Source organism: Cnephaeus nilssonii (assembly GCF_951640355.1).
Source record: "Cnephaeus nilssonii genome assembly, chromosome: 10".
Taxonomy (NCBI): Eukaryota; Metazoa; Chordata; class Mammalia; order Chiroptera; family Vespertilionidae; genus Cnephaeus; species Cnephaeus nilssonii.
The window spans coordinates 45,425,477-45,447,312 of NC_137081.1; the positions used below are offsets into that span (position 1 = coordinate 45,425,477).

The 21,836-nt window shown below is 38.4% G+C and overlaps 1 protein-coding gene across 1 annotated transcript; it reads right to left on the minus strand.

The window, feature by feature from the left end:
* Window positions 1–455: 455 nt before the first annotated feature.
* On the minus strand, window positions 456–17,253 carry METAP1D (methionyl aminopeptidase type 1D, mitochondrial). The gene is made up of 8 exons (XM_079781760.1): window positions 17,121–17,253; window positions 15,613–15,761; window positions 14,987–15,029; window positions 10,476–10,639; window positions 3,498–3,595; window positions 2,181–2,228; window positions 1,202–1,280; window positions 456–1,096 (listed from the first exon to the last, which is right to left on the minus strand). Exons 2-8 carry the CDS (start codon window positions 15,753–15,755, stop codon window positions 1,018–1,020), a joined length of 654 nt encoding a protein of 217 aa, XP_079637886.1. The 5' UTR covers window positions 15,756–15,761; window positions 17,121–17,253; the 3' UTR covers window positions 456–1,017.
* Between the last annotated feature and the right edge of the window lie 4,583 nt (window positions 17,254–21,836).

The following is a 21,836-nucleotide window of genomic DNA, read 5'->3' on the forward strand; positions in this document are numbered from 1 at the left end:
AGGAGGCTGAACTGCAGTGAAACTCACCAGCTCCAATCCTGCTAACTAGGCCCTTGCCCTAATAAATCCCGGATCTCTTCTTGCTGGGAACCTCTGGGTCTCCAGTGCTGAAGTGTGGTCTGAAGGGGGCCAGTGTGGGGAGAGGTTAGATTAGAGGCTCCAGCAGCCTGGGATGCATACAGCATTTCCTAGTGCAGCAAAGGGTGTGTGTGTGTGTGTGTGTGTGTGTGTGTGTGTGTGTACATAGGGTCTTGCAAAAGTAACCTCTGGGATGGCACTGCAGGGCAGGATGAGGGCCAGGGAGGAAAAGCTGCAGGGGATCGGGAAGTCATGTTTTTAGATGGGTAAAGCCTGCAGAAGAGCCAGGCCAGGGTCCACAGGCAAAGACATGTTTGTAACCAGCCCCTCCTTCCATTCGGGCTGACCTTTCATTGCAAAGCCGCCATGGAGGGGAAGAACGGGAAGGGCTGGGGAGCAGGGGCTGGCCAGTGGAGGATCCACAATGGGGTAAAAAGAGACTTAAAAAAAAAAACTCCACCTAACAGCCAGGCTCCGGTTTTTCTTTATGCGGGGGCATATGAAAAGTTCAGAAACTCAAAAATTAACCAACTACCCTCCTCCCCCACTAGTGACGGTCAGAGACTAGGAGCGCAGACACAGTGGGTTGAAGAGGGGAAGCTTTTTACTTGGGCAGAGTTAAGACAAGGGAAAGAGAAAACCATGCACCTATGGGAATCATGCGTCTTCCAAACGAGGACGCCCCATTCCCCCTCAAGAAACGTTTCCCGAGCTGGAGCAGGGAAACACAGTCCGGCTCCAGGATCGCAGCCGCGCCGCCAGGCAGGGCTTCAGATCTGCGTTCCCAACTGCCCCCCCTCCCCACCGCGTTTTCCAAGACGCCTCCAGGTCCTGGGCAGGCCACTGCCCACCAGCCTTCCGCCCCGGTTCTGCTCCAAGTTCTCCAGCGGGATTTGTAGGAGAAAAGGCGCCCAGCCTCTGCGATCTTGGGGCCGCTCCTCAGGCCTCGTGGGGCAGTTTGGTCAGGATCTGGGCGCCCTCCGACGTGATGACCACTGTGTGCTCGAACTGGGCGGACCTGAAACACGCGGGGCGGCGGCGGTCAGGACTCGCGCGAGCGGCCGTCTCGCCAGCGCCCCGGGATGAACCTTCCCTTTCCAAACCATTGAGAAGTCACCACCACCTTTGATTGTCCAGGGAGACCACGGTCCACGCATCCTCCAGGACTTTAAATTCAGGGGATCCCTCGGTTATGATTGGCTCTGTAAGAGGGAAAATGTTTACTGCGTGAACTAATCAGAGTCTTGTCAAACATTGTTTCCACTGATGATCAAAACAAGAGAGTAAGAAGGTTTCCCCCCCTCCTCCCAAGTACTTCCCCCATGGGTTCATGTTGTCATATTGCAAGGGCTGATAATTGATGGTGCTTGCATAGTATACTACAAACTAAACAGTAGGAAGAGGAAACGTTACAGCATTCAAAATGTATGAAGTTGCCTAGTTCCTAATTTTTTTGAGGAAAAAGGGCATTTTAATCAAGCCTTAATTAGGACCCTGTGGATAATAACCACCCAAACACCAGTCCCTCTTATAAATACCAGTGAGTTTTAAAAAATATTTGATTTTAAAAAAATGCTCAAAATGTTCATTAATCAGCAAATAACAATTTTCTTATTTCACTCTAATTGCTTCTCCATTAAGTCCCAGTCAGAAACTTGATGCCTTCCGGGTTTTAGGTGATTGGAATTTATTGGTGACGCCAATCACATGATCAGCCAGGAATGGGCCACAGAGAGTACATGCCACTGCTGACAGGGAGCAAGGGACATAATCGTCTCCAGTTACTGGGTGTTAATGAACACACACACACACACACACACACACACACACACAGCAAAAACCCAAACACCACATTATGTTGGTAACAGAATTAGAGGGTGGAGGGCTGCCTCTCCTAAATGTGTCGGTAAGTATCTGATTTAGGAAGATGGGCTCGAGGATATTATTTAATCAGATTTACTCTGCATCTGAATTATTTCATTATGCTGATTGGCTTTGTTAGTCCTTCTCGGGACTGCCTGGCCTGGGCCAGCGCCACTGCCGAGGCTTCTGCTGGGGTGAGGGTTGGAGCCGCAGCTCTGAAGAGGAGGTCCCGCACTGACCTATGGTGAAGGCCATTCCCTCCTCCATGAGTAGATCGCTGTCGTTTGCTGCAAGAAATAAAAGATGGGGTAGGGGGAAAGGGAGTGGGAAATGGAGAAAAAGATAGAAACAGAATTAGAGGGGTTGGGCTGCTCAAAAAACTTGGTAATTTAATATTTTTTCTTTTGGGATAGGAGGGTGATGGTTTCTAGAATCCTGGGTGTTCACTGACAACCCAGGGCTAAACACAGGGCTCCTGGGTCTGTCTTTGCATTTTCTGCACTTGGGGGTCAAGGCCTAGCAGGAGCAGCCTGAGTGTTTTAGACACTTGTCAGGATCCTCTGCTGCCCTGGCCACTTGCTACGAGGTCTCCTGGCTTTGCTGAGTCCTGGGCCTTGTGATCTACCCGCAACCCAAACAGAAAGACATCTTGGGGAACAGATGCAAAGGGAAGGCAGGCTACCGTAGGAGGCAAGGTCAGGGGTGACTTCAAATAAGTCCAAGTGTTAGCTCTGGGGGGGGGGGTGGCGGGGAGGGGGGCACATGTCTAAGGGGCCCTTTCTGCACTTCCTCCTGGACCTCAGGTGGGGCTCTTTGGCCCAAAGGGAGTTCTGACCTGTTGCATCTCTGGGAGTCTTCCAGGGCATGGGGTCTAGGCAGTAGTTCCTCCAGGGACTACTCCCAAGTAGCCAAGGGGGATGCCCACCTGTGCAGGGACCTTTGGTCTCTGGGGTGCTTCAAAGAACTGCCTCCTCCCCTAACCCCAATCTCCTCCCCTCACCCCTGCCTCCACTGCCTTGTGGCCCACCCTGCTTCCCCACTGTAGGGTGCACACCCAGACAGTGAAAAACAGGGATTCTGGGCAAGGAACACGGGGTGGGTATAATCTAGAAATCACTAAAGAGTACATGCTGCTAAATATATCAGCTGTCATCGCTGTGGAGGATGTGATGAAGTTTAACCACAACAGTCAGCAGTGAGAGAAGGGGGTAGAAAAAGGAAAACAGAAAAGTCCTATGTGCATGCTGCTGGGACACTGATGCAGCGGTATTCTGATTTCAGTAACTTTTCCTAGACAAATATTCCTTGTGCCTTCCAGCCATCACTCTCCAAGAGAAGACAAAAAGCAAAATAAATCTTATTTTGGGACTGAAACTACTGGGCAATAAGCCAGTAACACAGTACTGTGCTGGTTATGATTAAGTACCCTTTGAATTCTAATTTTGAATCCACACACACAAAAGGATGATCATGTGGATTCAAAGTTAGAGCTTCAGGAGCAAAACTGCCTTATCCTGATTCCATTCAGTTAACAGCTCCCAAATTAACTTTCTTACCGTGATGCCAAATTTCTGGATGTCCATGAAAGTAAGATCCTATCCCATGTCCCACAAAATGTGAACAGACTTGAAAACCATTCTGATGAGTAATGTGGCTTTAAAAGTGACCAAACAAAATATTTAATTAAATTAGATATGTTTTTAATGCATTCATAGATAAAAACAAAGTCACTTAAAAATATTCTATAAAAAAGATAAATCAGTTATATTTAGAGTCAGATAATGACAATGTTTTCGTTATTCTGGAATAAATTAAATATTTTTTGCCATTGCTGGTAAAACTCCCTTTGGATAAATGAAGAAAAAAGGTATGTATCTAACACAGTACAGTAGTTTGCTTCATTGACCTTAGCACAACGTTCAAACAAGACCACTTTTAGACGAGTGTGACACACACATATATAGGTCAATATATCCAAGACACACACGTGCATATAATGCAGGTCATAAAAACCTGCGTGCGTGTATGGGGTTTCACAAAAAGACTATGCAATTTATTACCAAGTTGGGAACCAAAGAGAGAAAAAAATTTATAATCTAGAAATGTGACTTCCTACTTCTATAGTTTCCTTATTCTGGTCTATTTCAAAGCAATTTACATTTTGCAAACATTCGCACAGAAGGTCAAATCTGCTTTGTCCATATTCTTGAAACAGTACAAAACTTTGTGATCATTTAGGATTTCTCCTTAAGACTTACACCATTAAGAGAAATCATAGCCCTAGCCAGTTTGGCTCAGGGGATAGAGCGTCAGTCTGCAGACTTCAATTCTGGTCAAGGGCACATGCCCGGGCTGCAGGCTCGATCCCAAGTGTGGGGCATGCAGGAGGGAGCCGATCAATGATTCTCTCTCATCATTGATGTTTCTACCGGTATCTCTCTCTCCCTCTCCCTTCCTCTCTGAAATTAAAAAAAAAAAAAAGAAAGAAAGAAAAGAAAAGAAATCATAAAGAATGCTTTTTAACCATTGGGATGCTTAAGAAAAACTAGTATTATGATTCCTAATTCTTAATGCTTCATTTGTTATTTCTACATCCACATCATTTAGGTTCCATATATTCCATATAAATAAAATATGGTACATATACTCCAACCATAAAATCTTCACCTACAAGGTTAAGAAGTTGTTTTTGAAATTAGGTGCACATGTTTTATTTCTGGGAGTGCCAGAAAGACAAAAACATATATACCATGAACAATTTTTATATTTTTATATTTTCATGTGGATGAAGGGCACAGTGCCTGAATCCTAACCATAACAATGGATTGGGATTTACAAGACCACTATTTAAATTGTTAACAAAACCAAAGTTCTGAGATCCCAAACTGGAGTTTCCAAAAGACCCTCCATTCAGTTTAATATGAGCTCAAAGGCATTTAGCCAGAATCTTTATGAGCACGCATGTTGATGTACTTTCCTCTCAACATTTTTAACCTTCATCTCCAGACCTGTAAAATACTGGATGTCACTCTACACAGCAGATGGGCAGACTCTCATTCAGATTTAATTTCCTTGTAACTGATAACATAGAAATAAGTAAGCGATGCATGTGCTGAGGACAGGAATGATAAGTCAATGTTGTTTTTTAATCTAAGTTGTATTTTATGGTTATTTCCATGTATCTTTGCACTTTGGGCAGGTTAAACAAGTTTCCTAAGGCTTTTCTATTTGTACTACACAATTTCTGAATAGAAACTGAGGATGAAGAGTGGATAGAGGGTGGAAGAGATATTATCAAATAAGATATAATGATCTAAATTTTTTTTTTTTTACAAAAATGGGCTCTACCTAAACCTGTAATGTTACTTCAGTTTCAACAAATCTCATTGATTCTAAGAGCATTCAGTATAAACTGTTCTCCTATTTTCTTAAAGGAAAAAAACCACCTAGGTTTTTTAAAAAAGGCTCTGATTGGCAGGCATCACAGCTACATCTTAAATGTACGTTACACTGGCAATCTTCATTTTAATTTCCGATGAGAGGAGAGGAAGAAAGCCCACTCTGGAAAAACACTTGGGGTCCCACCCCCTCCCCATCATACCTCTCATTCCTCTTTATAAAAGAAGCTCTGCAATTACTAGGTGCCTAAGATATCTGAGTGCATTCTCCTCCAACCATTTACTGCCTGGATCCCGCTGGAACTCCCAGCTATGGGAGTGTCATACAACGTATCTGTCCTGGATGCAAAGGTCAGAGGGGTTCACAGCCGTGGGGGAAAGAACAGGACAAATTTCCTTCAGTTCCTTGGTTGAACACCCATCTCAAATGCTCGATTCCCAGGAGCTTAGTATATACCCTTCTGTCTGCTTTTCCGAGTACTTTCCTTTTGGACTGGTAGTTAGCTTTTTAACACATACCTACAGGGACTAAATAGGATAAAAAAATCTCATCAATGTTCCAAATTGCTATTTAAAAGCACACCCCTTCTATTATTTTGGAATACATGGAAAGCAAAGATTATGTACCTAATTCTAGGGTTTAAATCTAACTTCATAGAGACAAGCCAAATGGCTTGTAGTAGCAAATTCTACTCTGACATGAAAGCGAGAACTGGTATCCTTAATCATGGCACAGGAAGGTGGAGCATGTGTGCTTCTCTTGACTGGTGTGTTGGGGAACATGGAAACAGCTGGGTGGGCAGGGGTGCCCAAAAAGTACGGCAGGTGCTCCCCAACACCAGCCACCTTAGGGTCATGACCCATTTCTGAGCACAAGAATCTCCTGTCCTGGACATTTTGATTTTTTTGCTGAAATCTTTGGAAAAGAACTCTTATGATTTTAGCTCTTCTCATTTTCTGCCCCCCACCCCAAATCCTCTAAGATAGTAGGGCACCTCTGCATGAGCCTGAGCACATTTATGATTTGAAGCCCATATTGAATATTTGGGGAGAGAGGGGAGGGGAGAGATGATGTATAAAAGTTTGTAAACTTACTTTTAAATTATACTGTATTATTACAGTTCATGTGTCATAGTTTGTAGTTGAAAGAAAAATCTCACTTAAGGAATTTCATCTTGTGACCATTTTCTTCAGTTTACTTCCCTTTCATGAGGCAGTTTTCCTCAAATGAAGTATTAAATGTCTCAATAAATTAAAATTCTTAATATATTTCAACTACCCTTTTATGACTAAGAATACATTCCCCAAGAGGGCAGAGGAGTCCAATATTTAAGTACATACTCTTCTAACAAAATAAAAATGCACATGGAAATAGTTTTATTACCATTTTTACATGAATCTTTTAAACAGAACTATTCTCTAAATGGCCACATCTCTAATTAAAGGATCTTAAATGGCACCTGATATTCTAAGTTATGACATTTTAGCTTAATGTTTCCAGATTTTTATTTTAAGTAGTCTTTTAATGAAGGAATTAGGGGAATGATTCCCTCTAATGACAAGAAATGTTTAAGTATAATTAGTAATATTTTTGAAAGCCAGTAATTGTTTTCCAAAAGAGTGGTACTTTTTTTGTTTTGTTTCAAACTGGACCACAAATTACTGTATTTTTCTTGAACTTTTATTTGAGGTTTTCTGTTTCTGGAAAGCAGACATGATGGATTGAAATAAAAGATAATTTATTGCAATGCTTACTTTCATGTGCAAAGAGAAGCAGTATAATTGTAATTTACAGTAGCTGTCAAGAAAAATCCATCACAAATGACATTAAAATGACTTATTTTGCCTGAGCCACTTATTGTTTAAATGTGCATAATCTAATAGAAATATATTATTTTTCAAAATCTGCTTTATATTCTCCTAAATTAATATCAAAACATATACTTATGAATTAAACATTAAAAACCGTTTATTGATACTTTCATCATGACATTTACAAGTATAAGTTTAAATTATTTTTGACTGAACTGTCACATATTTGTGATGCATGAATCTACACATTCACAATATTCTCATATGTACTGATCGTACCATCTAGATATAATTATGAAAATACAGATTTAGAAATATTCAAAGCAAATGGAGCTACAGTGAGGATAATAACACACTGTAACCTGAAGATCACTAGCCTTCATGAAACAAAAGGACACACAGGGAAGGACTGTTTACATTAAACTCTTTTGGCCAATACTTTTCCAGAGAAATCATCCTATCCTTCAGGTTTCAGAGAATTAAAACATTTCCTATAAAGATCACTCAATTTTTGGTAACAGAATACTAATAAAAGATGCTTGAATGTTCTTTTCATGCTGTATCAGTAGAGGGAGGCCATGCAAAACATGGTGAATATCTTAAAATAAACGAGACTGAGTTGAAAGATGTTTGTAAACCTTAGGTCTGTAATGATTCCAAGTTCTTTGGCATAAAGGTGGAGATTGCTTGTTTATTTACTCCCTCGAGGATTTGCCTAAATAAGAAAAGGTGAAATAATAGATGTCCAGAAACACTGCCTTAACCCATTAGAGCAAACATTTGTTAGAATCTGGGCCAGTTTCCTGTCCGGTGGCAGACATAAACCATCTAAATAATGAAATGTATTAGGGTAAAAGTAAAAAGTTCATTGTCCGTTATTTTTTACATAGTTTTGTAAGTGTTGTTGTTGGGACTGATCTGGTTTTCAAAGGAGCTGATACACACAAATTTGTACTCGGCGAAAAGTGACCTTTGCATTTAAATAGCTAAAATCCAATGTCACTTTCAATTCTACTCTTCTTTTTTTTTTATGTATCTAGAATTAATGTAGTGAATATGTAATGAAATGCATTATCCTACATAGAGATTTATCAGATTTTCCGACTGAATGCTAGGCTTTGCTAGCACTAGCTGGAATTCACCTGCATGTTGGTGTGGCGTGTGGCTCTTTTTTGTAAACAGTTAAGTCGTACACAAAAAAAGGGAACAAAGGTCAGCACCCAGCCGCCACTTGAATGTGAGATTTTTCTTTTTATTCCCCTTGATGTATACTAGGCTCTGTGTTATTAGTCTTAATGATGGAAAATTGTAGTGTTGATACAAATCTTTTTTTCAAAGTAGTAGGCGGGAGCTCCATTTGTTAGTAAGTTTTTTTGTGACTAAAAGCCACGGACAGTACATTTATGTAGCAGTAAAAGGCCTAGATGCTCTTTCCATAGCAGAGCTAATTATTCCTACTGTGACCTTACTGATCCAGCCTGTTCCTAGTACATCTCATCTGCACGCCTGTTCCTCTGTGTAGATGGTGTCAGGGAATATGAAAAACCCTATAATGAAACCATTTTCATGATGGAGAAAGGCTACTGGAGTTGCACTTGCTACAAAGAGGCTCAATTATATGAGTAATTGTGATAATTTTCTACATTCATAGCCTTCAATGGGGAAAAAAGAATGAGAGCCACAAAGGAAAATTACTTTAACAAGAAAGTACAGAGAGTAAAAATGGAAGAAGAGACAAAAAAGGGGAAAAAATAACCAGAAAAAAAGTTTAAAAAATAGATCTGGAGGGAGGAATAGCGAGACAGGGAGAACAACAGAAATGCTCAAAAGCCCATGTGCAGCTGTGTTGCACAATTAAATTGAATTTTTTTTCCTGCAGTTGATGAATGTGACTACTGCAAATGTGCCTCTGTAGTTAGCTATCATTTGTTGTTCCGTGACAGGAAAAGGATAATTACCTCTCAGAGAGAATCAAAGGCTGACATGCCCTTTAGACACAGCCATGAATGCAGAGCTCGATAGAATGCTTGAATAAGAATCTAGTGTTCTCTGCCCCCTTCCACTGAAGAATAAATTTTGTTAAAATGCAAGAACACCACCAGTAAATTTGTTGAACCCTAGGTGTTCAAAAATATGAGGTACATCTATCGACTCATCCCATTTGCAAAAATAAAACTGCATTTTGAATTCGTTTCTATTATATTCATGGACAGTAAGATAGTGAGATATGCATTAAATTTCTTTTCCCAGTAGGGGTCTGATTCAACATTTCCTATGAAAGAACAGAGAGACACTATCCCTTTTTCCCAGGCTAGTTAGCCTATAATTTAAAACTGTCAAAAACACAATTTTGTTCAAAGTCTTCAATAAAAGCCTCTCAGATATAACCCAAAGAGATTTTACTAAAGTTTGATTCAGACACTGTTACAATATTTTTAAAGCCATAAATACATTTAACTGATATTTTACTGCATTTTTTCTTAAAGCATTTGAGGGCTTATGAAGAAAAAGGGCACCATCTTTACAAGGTGACTAAGTTGTCCATCCTTCAGACAAATGGGAAGCATTCAATGGTTCATATTAATGAGAATAGTACTTTAAAAGGTACTGATGTGGTCATCTTTAACAAAATGTATTACTTTTAAATGAAAAACAGCAACCATATATTCTGCATGTCTACTTCAAAACAGTTATGGGGGAAAAAGATCTTAAAGTAGGTAACAGATTACACAGAAAAAGTCTTGAATTCAGAAAAATACACATTTACTAAAAAAGCAAGTACAGAATGCTGTGTGGAAAGTAAACAATGGTTTACAGAAAAAATGAACCAGACCCAACAGGACAGAAGATCACCCTTTCAGGCTGTTTGCTAATCCACTGATTTGAATGGTAAAGCTTGCTTGAGCTTAGGCTTTTTACCTCTGTATCACATGAATGTGTTTATTTCATTCCTTTAGAACACTTAGCTTTTCTCCTGTCTCATCATCCAAGTGTTAGGATGCTTAGCTCCTTCTTAGGTTCTTCCTTCCATGTTTGCTGTGGTTTTGAGTAGAGGAACACTACAGACCAACATGTCAAGCTAAAACAAAAGCAGTCCACAAATACTGCTTGCTGCTTCTATAAATTTCTTTGTTGACCCTGATATAATTCACTTTTTCTTTTTTTTAACTCAGGGAACAACAGTGCAGCCTGGCAGGTCACATACTGATATCAGACTGAAATGATGGTTCTGAATCCTAAAGCATGTCATCAACTGTATACCAAGCCACCAATAACCTTGCACCATTTGCCAACCCTCCCTTTACTTGTCAGTGTAAGGCTTACCTGATTGTGTTTCCAATTACTGAGAAGGGAGCCCCTGCTCTGCAAGCTGCAATGGCTTCATCTCTACACCTCCTGGCAACCGCCACTAACTTTCTACCACATTCATCCACATTGCCCACCAAGAACGTTTCAGAGGTGTCTCCATGGTAGCCGTTGTAATAGACCTAAACATAGGCAGAAATGTAATAATTTGTTGTTGTTTAAAATCTACTCTTCTAAAGTATACATTGAATTCATTTGTTTTAGCCTTCCAGAATTACTCTTAAGTTCACCTACAAAAAAAGAAATAGATATGCCGAAATCTTACAGAAATTTAAAAGATGAAGCCATGCAATAATATTACACAATTTAAAATAAATAAGTGACTTAGTGTGGCTATTTCAGCATTCTGATTAGCAATGCTATAGTAGCATGTTGATTCTTCACTTTATTTTTGAAAAGACAAAACTATATATGCAAAATTTAGTGACCAAAGACACTGACCCACAATTATTATAACAGGTTGAACCTAACAATATTAAACATGGTGAAAAGTTTCTTCAATGTCATGAAGATATTCAATCTTTTATTTACTAGTTCTATGCTTGGAAGTCATAGATAATGACAAGAAATAAGACAGACATGTCGATATTATACAGACAGTGGCTCAATATAGGAATGAAAAATCTTGCCTGGAAGTGAAATCTTAATTGAATGTTCCAGATAGCTGAATGTTAACAGGAAACACTACACTTCAATATTTAAAGACTTAGAATATAAGAAAACAGTGTTAAGAATAAAATTATAAAAAAAATAATTTTATCAGTCTTCAATGATTCAGCAGTCCCTGTATGATCTTGAAAGATAACAGATTCATTATAAAAATCAATAATTACCGAACACTACAATAAATATAAAAGGCTGAGAAGGTTATTAGGATATTGATCCACCGATGTAGCATGAAATGTGCTATTTTGCATAAATTTGTCCTATGCAATTATTTTTCACATCTTTCTCAAGTAAAAGTAGAATGCAGAAACTGTTACAAAAATGTTTATCTGAGCTTTCTGTTTAATACTGAATCAATAACTTAAATCTGTGTACAATTCTGCCTTTAAAAAATACTCTCCCACACACTGTGCGGGAAACAGGAAAAGTCTTTATTATGTCTTCATTTTAAAAGTCAGTAAACTGAGGTAAACAAGTAACTTGTCTAAGGTTAGTGGCAGATATAGAGGTGGATCCAGATTAATACGATGAATTATTGGCTTCTAATCCAGTGTTTCTTCTACTGTATAAAAGTATCTTAAATACTTTGCAATGGAACAGTGTTCTATACATTTATTCCCATTTGCAACCCACAAAAGTACAAGTTTTAATTTTATATACAAGTATATAACATTTACTAATAAAAGTAATTATTCTAAAAGTTTGTATATCTGAATGTTTGCATAACTATTTAAGTAAAAATGTATTTTTAAAAAATCTTTATTTGCCTTTTCATATTACTTTTGCTAGCTTTCAAAATGACTCCTTGAAAGAGTCAATATATATGGCAATAACAATACTTTTGAAAGTCTGTGACAGCTATCTATAACTACTGTTTATACCCACAAACTATTCTTGTTTTTTTACTTCATTTATTTAACAAATATTTATTGAGCAACTACTATGGGCACTGCATAGTCTATTTTTAAACCTTCACATCTCAAGGGAAAAAGAAATCTATTTTCTTGTGATATATACTAGACATAAACAATTATAACATGCAATGAGTATTTTCTAATATAATATGAAATGATAATGGAATCTTTCACTTAATAAAATATTTCACAAGAAATATAATTTATTCCGATACTAATCTATATATTTCCTTGACCACTTCACATTTCTGAACATTGAAAATATTTCACTTTGCTTTATGAATTTTGCAATTATGAAATTATTTGAATGGTAAAAATAGAAGTGTGTATGAAAAGTCTTCAGGAAATGTAGAAAAGGCTTGGAATATTATCCTTGAACACACTGAGAGCAGTAGGGAACAGTATGCTTGATTTCACTGAAAGCAGGAATATTTTATTAGGGGGTGATTGATTAGGTGAGAAAATAAATGTAAAACCCCCAAATCAGGTACAATCCAAAAGAAAGGTGTATCATGAAAAATACTTTATTTCAGGTACACTTCATAAAATACCTCCTGCTACATGATTCTGAGTTTGAAAGATACCAACAGAATATGTATAGAGCAAATGTTCAAGTATTCTAAGTAGCACACAAAGATAGGAAAGAGTATTAGTAATAAAAGAATCTTTGGCTGAAACCGGTTTGGCTCAGTGGATAGAGCGTCGGCCTGCGGACTCAAGGGTCCCAGGTTCGATTCCAGTCAAGGGCATGTACCTTGGTTGCGGGCACATCCCCAGTGGGGGGCATGCAGGAGGCAGCTGATCGATGTTTCTCTCTCATCGATGTTTCTCTCTCATCGATGTTTCTAACTCTCTATCCCTCTCTCTTCCTCTCTGTAAAAAATCAATTAAAAAAAAAAAGAAAAGAATCTTTGGCTATTCTGTCACACAAATTGATATGAAGAAAAAAAAGATTAATTAATTTGAACAATTAAAAATCTGACTGAACTCAACTACTGGATGCCAATTTCCACCTCATTCCCTCTCCTACCTAGGTTTCATGATCTGGATATAGAATAACTATTATTAAAAACATTTCCTCTGTACCCTTATGTTCACTGAAGCACTATTTATAATAGCCAAGATCTGGAAGCAGCCCAAATGACCATCAGTAGATGAGTGGATAAAAGGCTGTGGTACATTTACACAATGGAATACCACCTGTTCGTAAAAAAAGGAGAAAATCTTGCCTTTCGAGACAGCATAGATGGACCTGAAGAGTATTATGCTAAGTGAAATAATTCAGTCAGAGAAAGACAAATATCATAAGATCTCACTTATTTGTGGAATCTAATGAACAAATAAACAAACAAATAAAACAGAAATAGACTCATAGGTACAGGGAACAGACTGACAGCTGTCAGGGAGGAAGGGGACTTTGGGGGGCTGGGTGGAATAGGTGAAGGGATTAACTGAAAAAAAAAAAAAAAAAACAACAAACTCATAGACACAGCCAACAGTATGGTGATTACAAGAGGGAAAGGAGGGTGGGTGAGGTGAGGGGAAGGGAGATAAGTGGTGATGGAAGGAGACTTGACTTTGGGTGGTGAACACACAATACAATATACAGGTGATGGCCCAGTGGGTGTGGCTCAGTGGTTGAGCATCCATCTATACACCAAGAGGTCACTGGTTAGATGCCTGGTCAGGGTACATGCCTAGGTTTCAGGCTCAATCCCCAGTAAGAGACATGCAGGAGGCAACCGATGGAAGTTTCTCTCTCATCAATGTTTCTATCTCTTACTCCCTTCCTCTCTCTCTAAATATCAATAAAAACATATCTTAGAAAAAAAATACAGATGACGTATTATAGAATTGTATGCTTGAAACCTATATAATTTTATTAACCAATGTAACCCCAATTAATTCAATAAAAAATTCAAGCAGAAAAATATTTCTTCATTAATAGAAACTGTAATCCTTCAATACTATCTATCTCAACTAGCTCTCATCAGATGTTTAAATGGTAGTTATTTAAAATTTATTTATTAATCATCAGATGTATAGAATTTATTTATAATCTACATAATCCAAAGGTATCATTACCAGACTTTTTAGCAAAAGGAACTGCCAAAGCACAAATACGCCACATCTGAAAGTAGTCAAGGGCCAAGAATATTAGAAAAGGTTTAGAGCTTGTACATTTGAAGTTCCTAGGCTAAATTATTTTGGGTTGTTATTTAAAAGAAAGGCTGTTAACCATTTGGTGAAAACTTAAGTTTAGAGAGAAAGCCGTTCTGCTGGTATGCTTTGAGTTCAAGGCTCTCTATACCAGAAATGGAACATGGTGCTACCTTCGGGGATTTTAATAAATCTAAGAACACTGCTAGCAAAAGAGTTGCTGTCCAAATAGACTGACACACACAGGCCAACGTAGCCTCTAATGACAGAGTAAGATAATGACAGGCCCCACTCAAAATCAGCAGGAAGAGGAAGATCAATCTTGGCAGAGTGAAGGAAAAATGCTGGCTTTCTTCGCGTTAGCTCATCTCATACATATCTGGCTTCGGCAGCTGCCCAGTGCGGCGGCGCTCTGCATTAACTACACAGTGGATCAATAACAATTACACCTTCTCAAAAACATGACACATAGCAGGATTGGGTTGACATTTCACTTAGGCCAACATTGATCTCAGTGCATCTGATTCCAGCCCTAAATTCAAGTCAGGCCTGGGTTTACTTGGAATAAACAGAGTTAAAAACAAAAAAGGAAACCAGCTGCTTGTGTCTGGGTCTAGAAGTAAACAGCACTTCCATCGGTGCAGTTCACGTTTTCAATCCACTCTTCTTCCTGTTGCTACCAGCAGTTCTGAAGTTGATCAAAGACTATTTTTTATATGATTTACTCACCGTGACATCAATGTTGATAATATCTCCATCCCGAAGAGGTCGACTGAAACATAAACAGGAAAAAACGGTGATAGACAGATCTCAATAAAAGGGCTATAAAAATAAATACCTAATGACTACTGTCACAAACCCAATGAGTTGCAATGATAATTTGGAGTAAAGGAGGAATAAATGGAATAACTATATCTAATCTTTAACTTATGTTAGTCACATCAAAGTTTACAAGAAATATATAGTATGAACATATTGCTATTTGTAAGTCTACTAGTCTTTAAAAAAAATGTACTTATTATTTACCTTAATTTTGCAAAGAGCCAAAACAGTTGATAACTAATATTTACCTACATTTGGATTTTTACCATTTATATGGTTAAAATCTAAGGACATTAAAGAAACATTTAATGCATAACTACTTTTTTGGATTACAGACTGCTTTAACAAACATTAAATGGGGGTATCATGTGCACTTAGAGGCAAAATACTTCAAATTTTTGTTTTAACATAATCAGCTTCAAAAGTTTGCAGGTGGGTTTCAATTAAACAATAGTGTCTTTCACCATATGTTATAGATCTTAGCTTCATGTTTTAGTTTCCAAAGGAACAATATGTTATTAAGCAATGACTACCTGTCAGGAATACCATGACATAGCACGTTGTTTACAGAGGTACAAACAGATTTTGGAAAGCCTCCATAGCCTAGAGGTGAGGGATAGGCATCATGACTGATGATTTCCTGATGAACAAGAGCATCTATCTCTTCAGTTGTCATGTCAACCTAAAATATTAAATAAAGAAATTGTGCAATGACAGCTAAAGACATTTCTTGTGTTTATTGACTATGCTTTTAGCTACAGCACTTCCAAGCAAGAGTATATAAATCTACTGTGATAAATTTGTAGTACAAAATGTTAATTAATTATGATTAACATTAAAACCCTAAATTGTGCCTTTTTGTTAATCATTTAAGTATATGATGGTGCTGTGGACTATTAGGAAATGGAAATTTTAAACTCTTAAGATCCTTCAGATAATTTGTGAGTCATTAAATGACATGACTCCTTTTCAGACTGAACATTTCAAAAATATGTCCTTCCTCTTCCTCAATGGTTAGTAACCTGGGCTAACAGAAACATATAAATAAATACTCAAATGGCTCGTCAGTTTAGATGACAAAGCTTGAAAATTAGGTCAACCCATATCTCAGAGGAACATTACATGGGTTTTGCAGCAATGGCATAGAAATTATAGATCATCATGTAAAAAACTGAGTCTGATACATATTTTATAGATTTCATTTTCACTGATCTTGATTTCTTTCATACCTAAATAAATCAATGTTTTTTAAAAAAATATTTTTCTCTTGAATCCACACATAAAAGAAAAACTAAAATCTAGTTTTGTGAGCACATGAAGAATATCTTAAACACATAAATCATGAATAAAATTCTAAAACTTTTATTAAAAATGAACTATTTCTTCAATAATTTTCTGTTATTTTATATTCACATTATGTTTAGTTACGTTGCTATAAGAAGAGTATGACCCAGATGGTACCTTAAGTAATTTCATCGTTGAGTCTCACTCCCTAAATTCTGCCCACCTTTTTGAAACTACAGGCCCATATTTTCATTTATGATCCTTATATAGCAGAGTGTTTCAGATTATTCTGAAAGGACCAAATCTTGTAGTAAGACAGGTGTAACAATTACATTGCTATATTACCCATAGCTCTGTGTATCTGGTCTGATCTTACTTTGCAGAGCTAATGCAGGAAAATAGTAGACAAAGACTGAGGCAAGCAACTCTTCAGGCACATGGAGTAACGTGGGGAATAAAAGCAGAAACTACAGGCAGGAGGAAGGGGGCAAAAGTCAAAGCCGGCTGCCACTGATCAACTTGCATAGGCTGATTGAGCCCAGAGCATCTCCAGAATTCTATTTAAAATTGAGTCTGGATTTTAAACAATCTCTTGAATACACACATAAAACAATACAATCCCCTTCCCCTATCCCAAGGCTTTACTTAATTAGTAACAAATTACATGTGTACAAAAGAGGAGTTAAAGGGAAAGAGGAAAAATAAGAGGGTTTGTTGCCCCTCATGTACGTCCTTCTGAGGTTTGGTGAGACGCCACCTTTAAACTCTTCCCAGCCAGGAGGAGGACATGACGGGCCAGCTGACAGGCCTGACGAAGCCCTTGAATCTGATCTTCATTCTTAACTTCTATGCTGTCTCCCCAGTCGGGTACAATGCCTGTCGTCACATAGTCTGGCTTCTTTATGTGCTTGAGGAGAAAGGATTGAAAACGAAGATCAGAACCCAGCGCACGACAATGGGAGCATTTTTTCGGACACAGCCTCCTACTTCATGGAGCTCTGCCCTTCCTGCCGGAGCACCGACCTCCAAAGCCAGCACAACAGACCCTCCAGGCTGCCCCCAGTTCCTTCCCCTGCCCTTTTGAACTTCACATTGCCTGTTAGTGCTGTCTCTGGATGGTCTATTAACCTTACTGTGCTCTGAGTCACACTGGACTGAAGGAGACTTCTGGTCAAAACAAACAGTAGTTTCTTTTCTGCCTTCTCCCAACCCCGTGAGAAGCACACTGTCATCGATGAAAAATAGCACCAAGCCTCCAAATTGTCAAATGGCTAATTAAGAGCACTTTCATCTTCTTAACACAAAGATAAAATTTATGCAAAGGATAGCTCGCAACACCTTCTCTTAATGAATGTATGTAAAAAGCTGACTGTCAAGGCCAACGAAGCCCATTACATATACACTTTTCTTGCACTTCACAACGGTACCCAAACTAATAGGGGACTAGAGAATAAAATAAAACAGCTTTTTCCCCTTTCTCTTTCTTTTTAAGCACATTAAAATACACAGAGTGCTTCTATCATTTGTCAAAAAATAACTAAGTATCCCCCCAAACTCAAAACATTCACCTCAGATTACCCTGGTAGAACATTCTCCATCACTTACTTAAAGCCATGGGCAGTATGCAGAAAATACACACTGTCTCACACACAGAGCTTCCCTCGGTCTCAAAGTTTTGCACAGCTCTTCACAAGCTACTAATGGAAACTGCTACATAAGTATTGTTGACAGTACCCAGTCAGGCTACACAGGAGATGGGGACAGGGAGCTGAGAGAGAGAGAACACTATTCAATTGACATCACAGCAGCTCTGGCAGGGCATCAGGCAGGACTGAAGGGCCTTCACCTTGCTCGTGTCAGACGGTCCTTTCTGACGCAGGTAACGCCCCTGCTCAGGTTGCCACGGCTGAGCGCTGGAGGAGCATCTCTCCCCAACAGCTTTCCCACCAGAGCCCACAAAAGCTCCCAGTCTCCCCCACAGGCTCTGTGCTCTTGTCTCTGCTTTGTGATCGGGCCAGGTTACAGCTACAGGCAGAAGGGCTATTGGACTATCCCTGAAATTCTAAAACGATACATTCCCCTCTCCAGAGATTTTTTTTTTCTTTTCTAACTAAGAAAATACCAGGAACATACTTTGGGCTCTGGTGGCCTGTCTCGTCAGCCCTTGCCACAAAACTAGGTCACTCACCTTTAGGAAATATAATATACTTAATGTGGGTTCAGTGTAAAAAAATGCATAAAGGGAAAAGCAGGTGATTTTTGTGACAAATCTGAATTTCTTTCAGCTATTCTTGTTCTTCCTAAATAGCCCGCACACCTCCTTTATATTGCATTAAAAAAAAAAGGACAGACTGCCTTCCCATAGAACTGTAATCTCTAGAAAAGAAGTCAAGAATGCTGAGACAAGACGTTTTCTTTAATTTACTGTAAGGGAGATTTCAAAGACAGCAGCATTAATAACACGAAGAGCAAAAGAGCAGGCTTTAGGAAAAAAACATCTAGTGTATTAGTTTCAAGTAATCTCTCTTGAGTGATCCCAGTGTTATAGTCAATTTTTTTTCTCAAAAAAAAAAACTACATACATGTAGTTTTATCTTCATGTTAATATAAAAAATTGTATGATAGAAATTTTAATTCTAAATAAGATAAGCCATTATAAGCTCAGCTCTTTATTTTAAAAAATTAACATTATAGAACTGCAGGATGTTAAAACTTCTCAAATGACAATTTAAAATCACAAACCAAGTTTAAAAATTATGATTCAAGTAGCTTAGAAATCAAACGTGCAAAAACATTTGATTGCTTCTGCAGCTAACCTTTATCTTGGCTGGAAAAAGCAGCAGATAATAGGCGATACAGTACCTTAGGGACTGGATGAGCTGAAGAAACTGCAGCAGGCAAAACTATACTGTGTGAAATATCTCTTTGTCTCCGGAAAAAGAAATTTCTTCTTTGTTGACTGCTTGACTGCTTGTGTAAGTAGATATGATTGAGTGGTGAAGAGAAGATTCTATGACAACCTAGGAGCAGAAAGAGACATGTTTTAAGTGAAAAAACACCTAACATAGCACTACATTTTAAGATGTTGTGTTGTTGCCTATTAAATCATTATTCTAATTCTTTACTGGCTCAAAGAGGAAAAGCCCCAAATAGAAAGAAAAGCAGTGGCATTCTCAGTTCTAATAAAATAGTAGCACGGCGTATTTATTAGCTAATACTATGTTTACATAAATGTTTGACAATGGAAAACTCTACTCTAATGGAAAATAAACATATAGAAACATCTGCTGAGCACCAGGTCTGTAAAAAGAACCATTTCTGCTGTGGTACCTTATGCAGCAATGTCCTGGATGACCTGAAACTCGGGGCACTGTTTGGGTGGCTTTTCATTCTTTAACGCCGTGAAAAATCATGGACAAATTGCCAGCTGCACTTTTTGCCCTCGATCTGATTACCACTCTGTGTTAAGTTCATGTGCAGTGAGGCATTATACTGAAATTCATTGTGATGAATGCTCAAGTCAAATAAAGACTAGATAGCAAAAATGTAGGGTGTAACCCTGAAAGAAAATGAATATAGGGTCCTAAATTACCCACAACAGGAATTTTGAAATATCTATCAACATTTTAAATGCACACATCCTTTGACTCAGCAATTCACCCTCCTAAGACTTTACCTTGCAGATATTATACAATGATGGATATGTGAAGATGAACCCTACTGCAGCATTGTTTGTGGTAGGAAAAATAGGAATAACTCAAATGTCCATCAGTAGGGGACTGGTTAAATATATTATGGTATATCTATACAGCTATAGACCTATTAAAGAGAATAAGCTAAATCATCTCTAAGTATTGATATGGAAAGAGGTCACAGTACATTGCTAGGAAAATAGCAAATACTGAACAATACAGGGTGGGGCAAAAATAGGTTTACAGTTGTTCATGTGGAAAATAATACAATAATTAATAAATAATAATACAAGATAAACTCTGCTTGGCGTACTCACAACTGTGAACCTACTTTTACCCCACCTTGTATTTATAAACTGCCCATTAATGTAAAAAGAGCTTATACATTTACATAAGTTTAAATATACCTATAATATTTCTGAAAATTGCTATACATCAATAGTGATTATTTCTGGGACATATGATTGGGGCTGGGGATGAAGACTTCTTGAATCATTTTATTTTCTTCTAAACTGTTAGGTTAAAGAAAACATTTACTTGAATAACTTTTATAATTAAAACAGTAGTTTTGGAAATCCCCAACATATCATAATTGCATATCAGTAGTTGGCAAATGATAGCCCAAGGCCAAACCTGGCCTGCTGCCTGTTTTTATACAGCCCACCCAACTAAAAGTGATTTTTATGTTTATAAAATGGTTGCAAAAATCAAAAGAAAAATAATGTTTTGTAATGTATGAAATTCAAATTTCAGTGCTCCTAAATAAAGACTTATTGGAACAAAGATACCCTCATTTGCTTTCAATTGTCTATGGCTATTTTTGAGCTACAGGGGCAGAGTTGAGTAGTTGTGACAGATCTGGCCCTTTACAGAAGTTTGCCTACTCCTGATCTAGAGCATTGGTTCTTAAAATGTGGTACCCAGACCAGCAGTTTTAGCATCATCTGAAAATGATGCAAATTCTTGGACCCCTCCTCACACTACTGATTCAGAAACCCTGGGATAAGGCCAGCAATCTGTGCTTTAACAAGCCCTCAGCGCAATTCTGATGCACGCACAAGTTTGAGAAGTACTGGCCTAGAGCAGTGGTCGGCAAACCGCGGCTCGCGAGCCACATGCGGCTCTTTGGTCCCTTGAGTGTGGCTCTTCCACAAAATACCACGTGCGGGCATGCACATTCAGTGCGATTGAAACTTCGTGGCCCATGCGCAGAAGTCGGTTTTCGGCCTGGGGGAGTCTATTTTGAAGAAGTGGCGTTAGAACACTCAAGGGGCCAAAGAGCCGCATGTGGCTTGCGAGTTGTGGTTTGCAGACCACTGGGCTAGAGCAACCTTACAGCTGTGAAACATAATGGAAACACCAGTTGCAGATGAGTACTGGCCCCAAAATCCATTATCTCTTAAGTGATTTGGAAAAAGGCATGGGATGCAAACAAAGCCCAATGGTCAGTGATTGAGTGTCTTAAGTTTTACTCAATTATATTCTTCCATAAAGTTCAGTTTAACATTGTTGAATTAAACTTAAAGAGGTGTTTTGGGTATTATTTTAAGTAATTCCAAATACCAGACAAAATGTCATAATGTCACTTTAAAAAAAGTAGCCTGAGGTATGTACATATTCTCTAAAGCTTGTATTGTAAAGGATAGTATTTCCATCACTATTCCAAGATTGTCAAGTGGTATATGGGTGTCAGGGTACTACCCCAGGAAAAGCAGCAGCCTAGAGTTTCATTTCAGCTCTACCACTTGCAAGCTGTGGTCTTGAGCAAGTTTCTTCTTTTG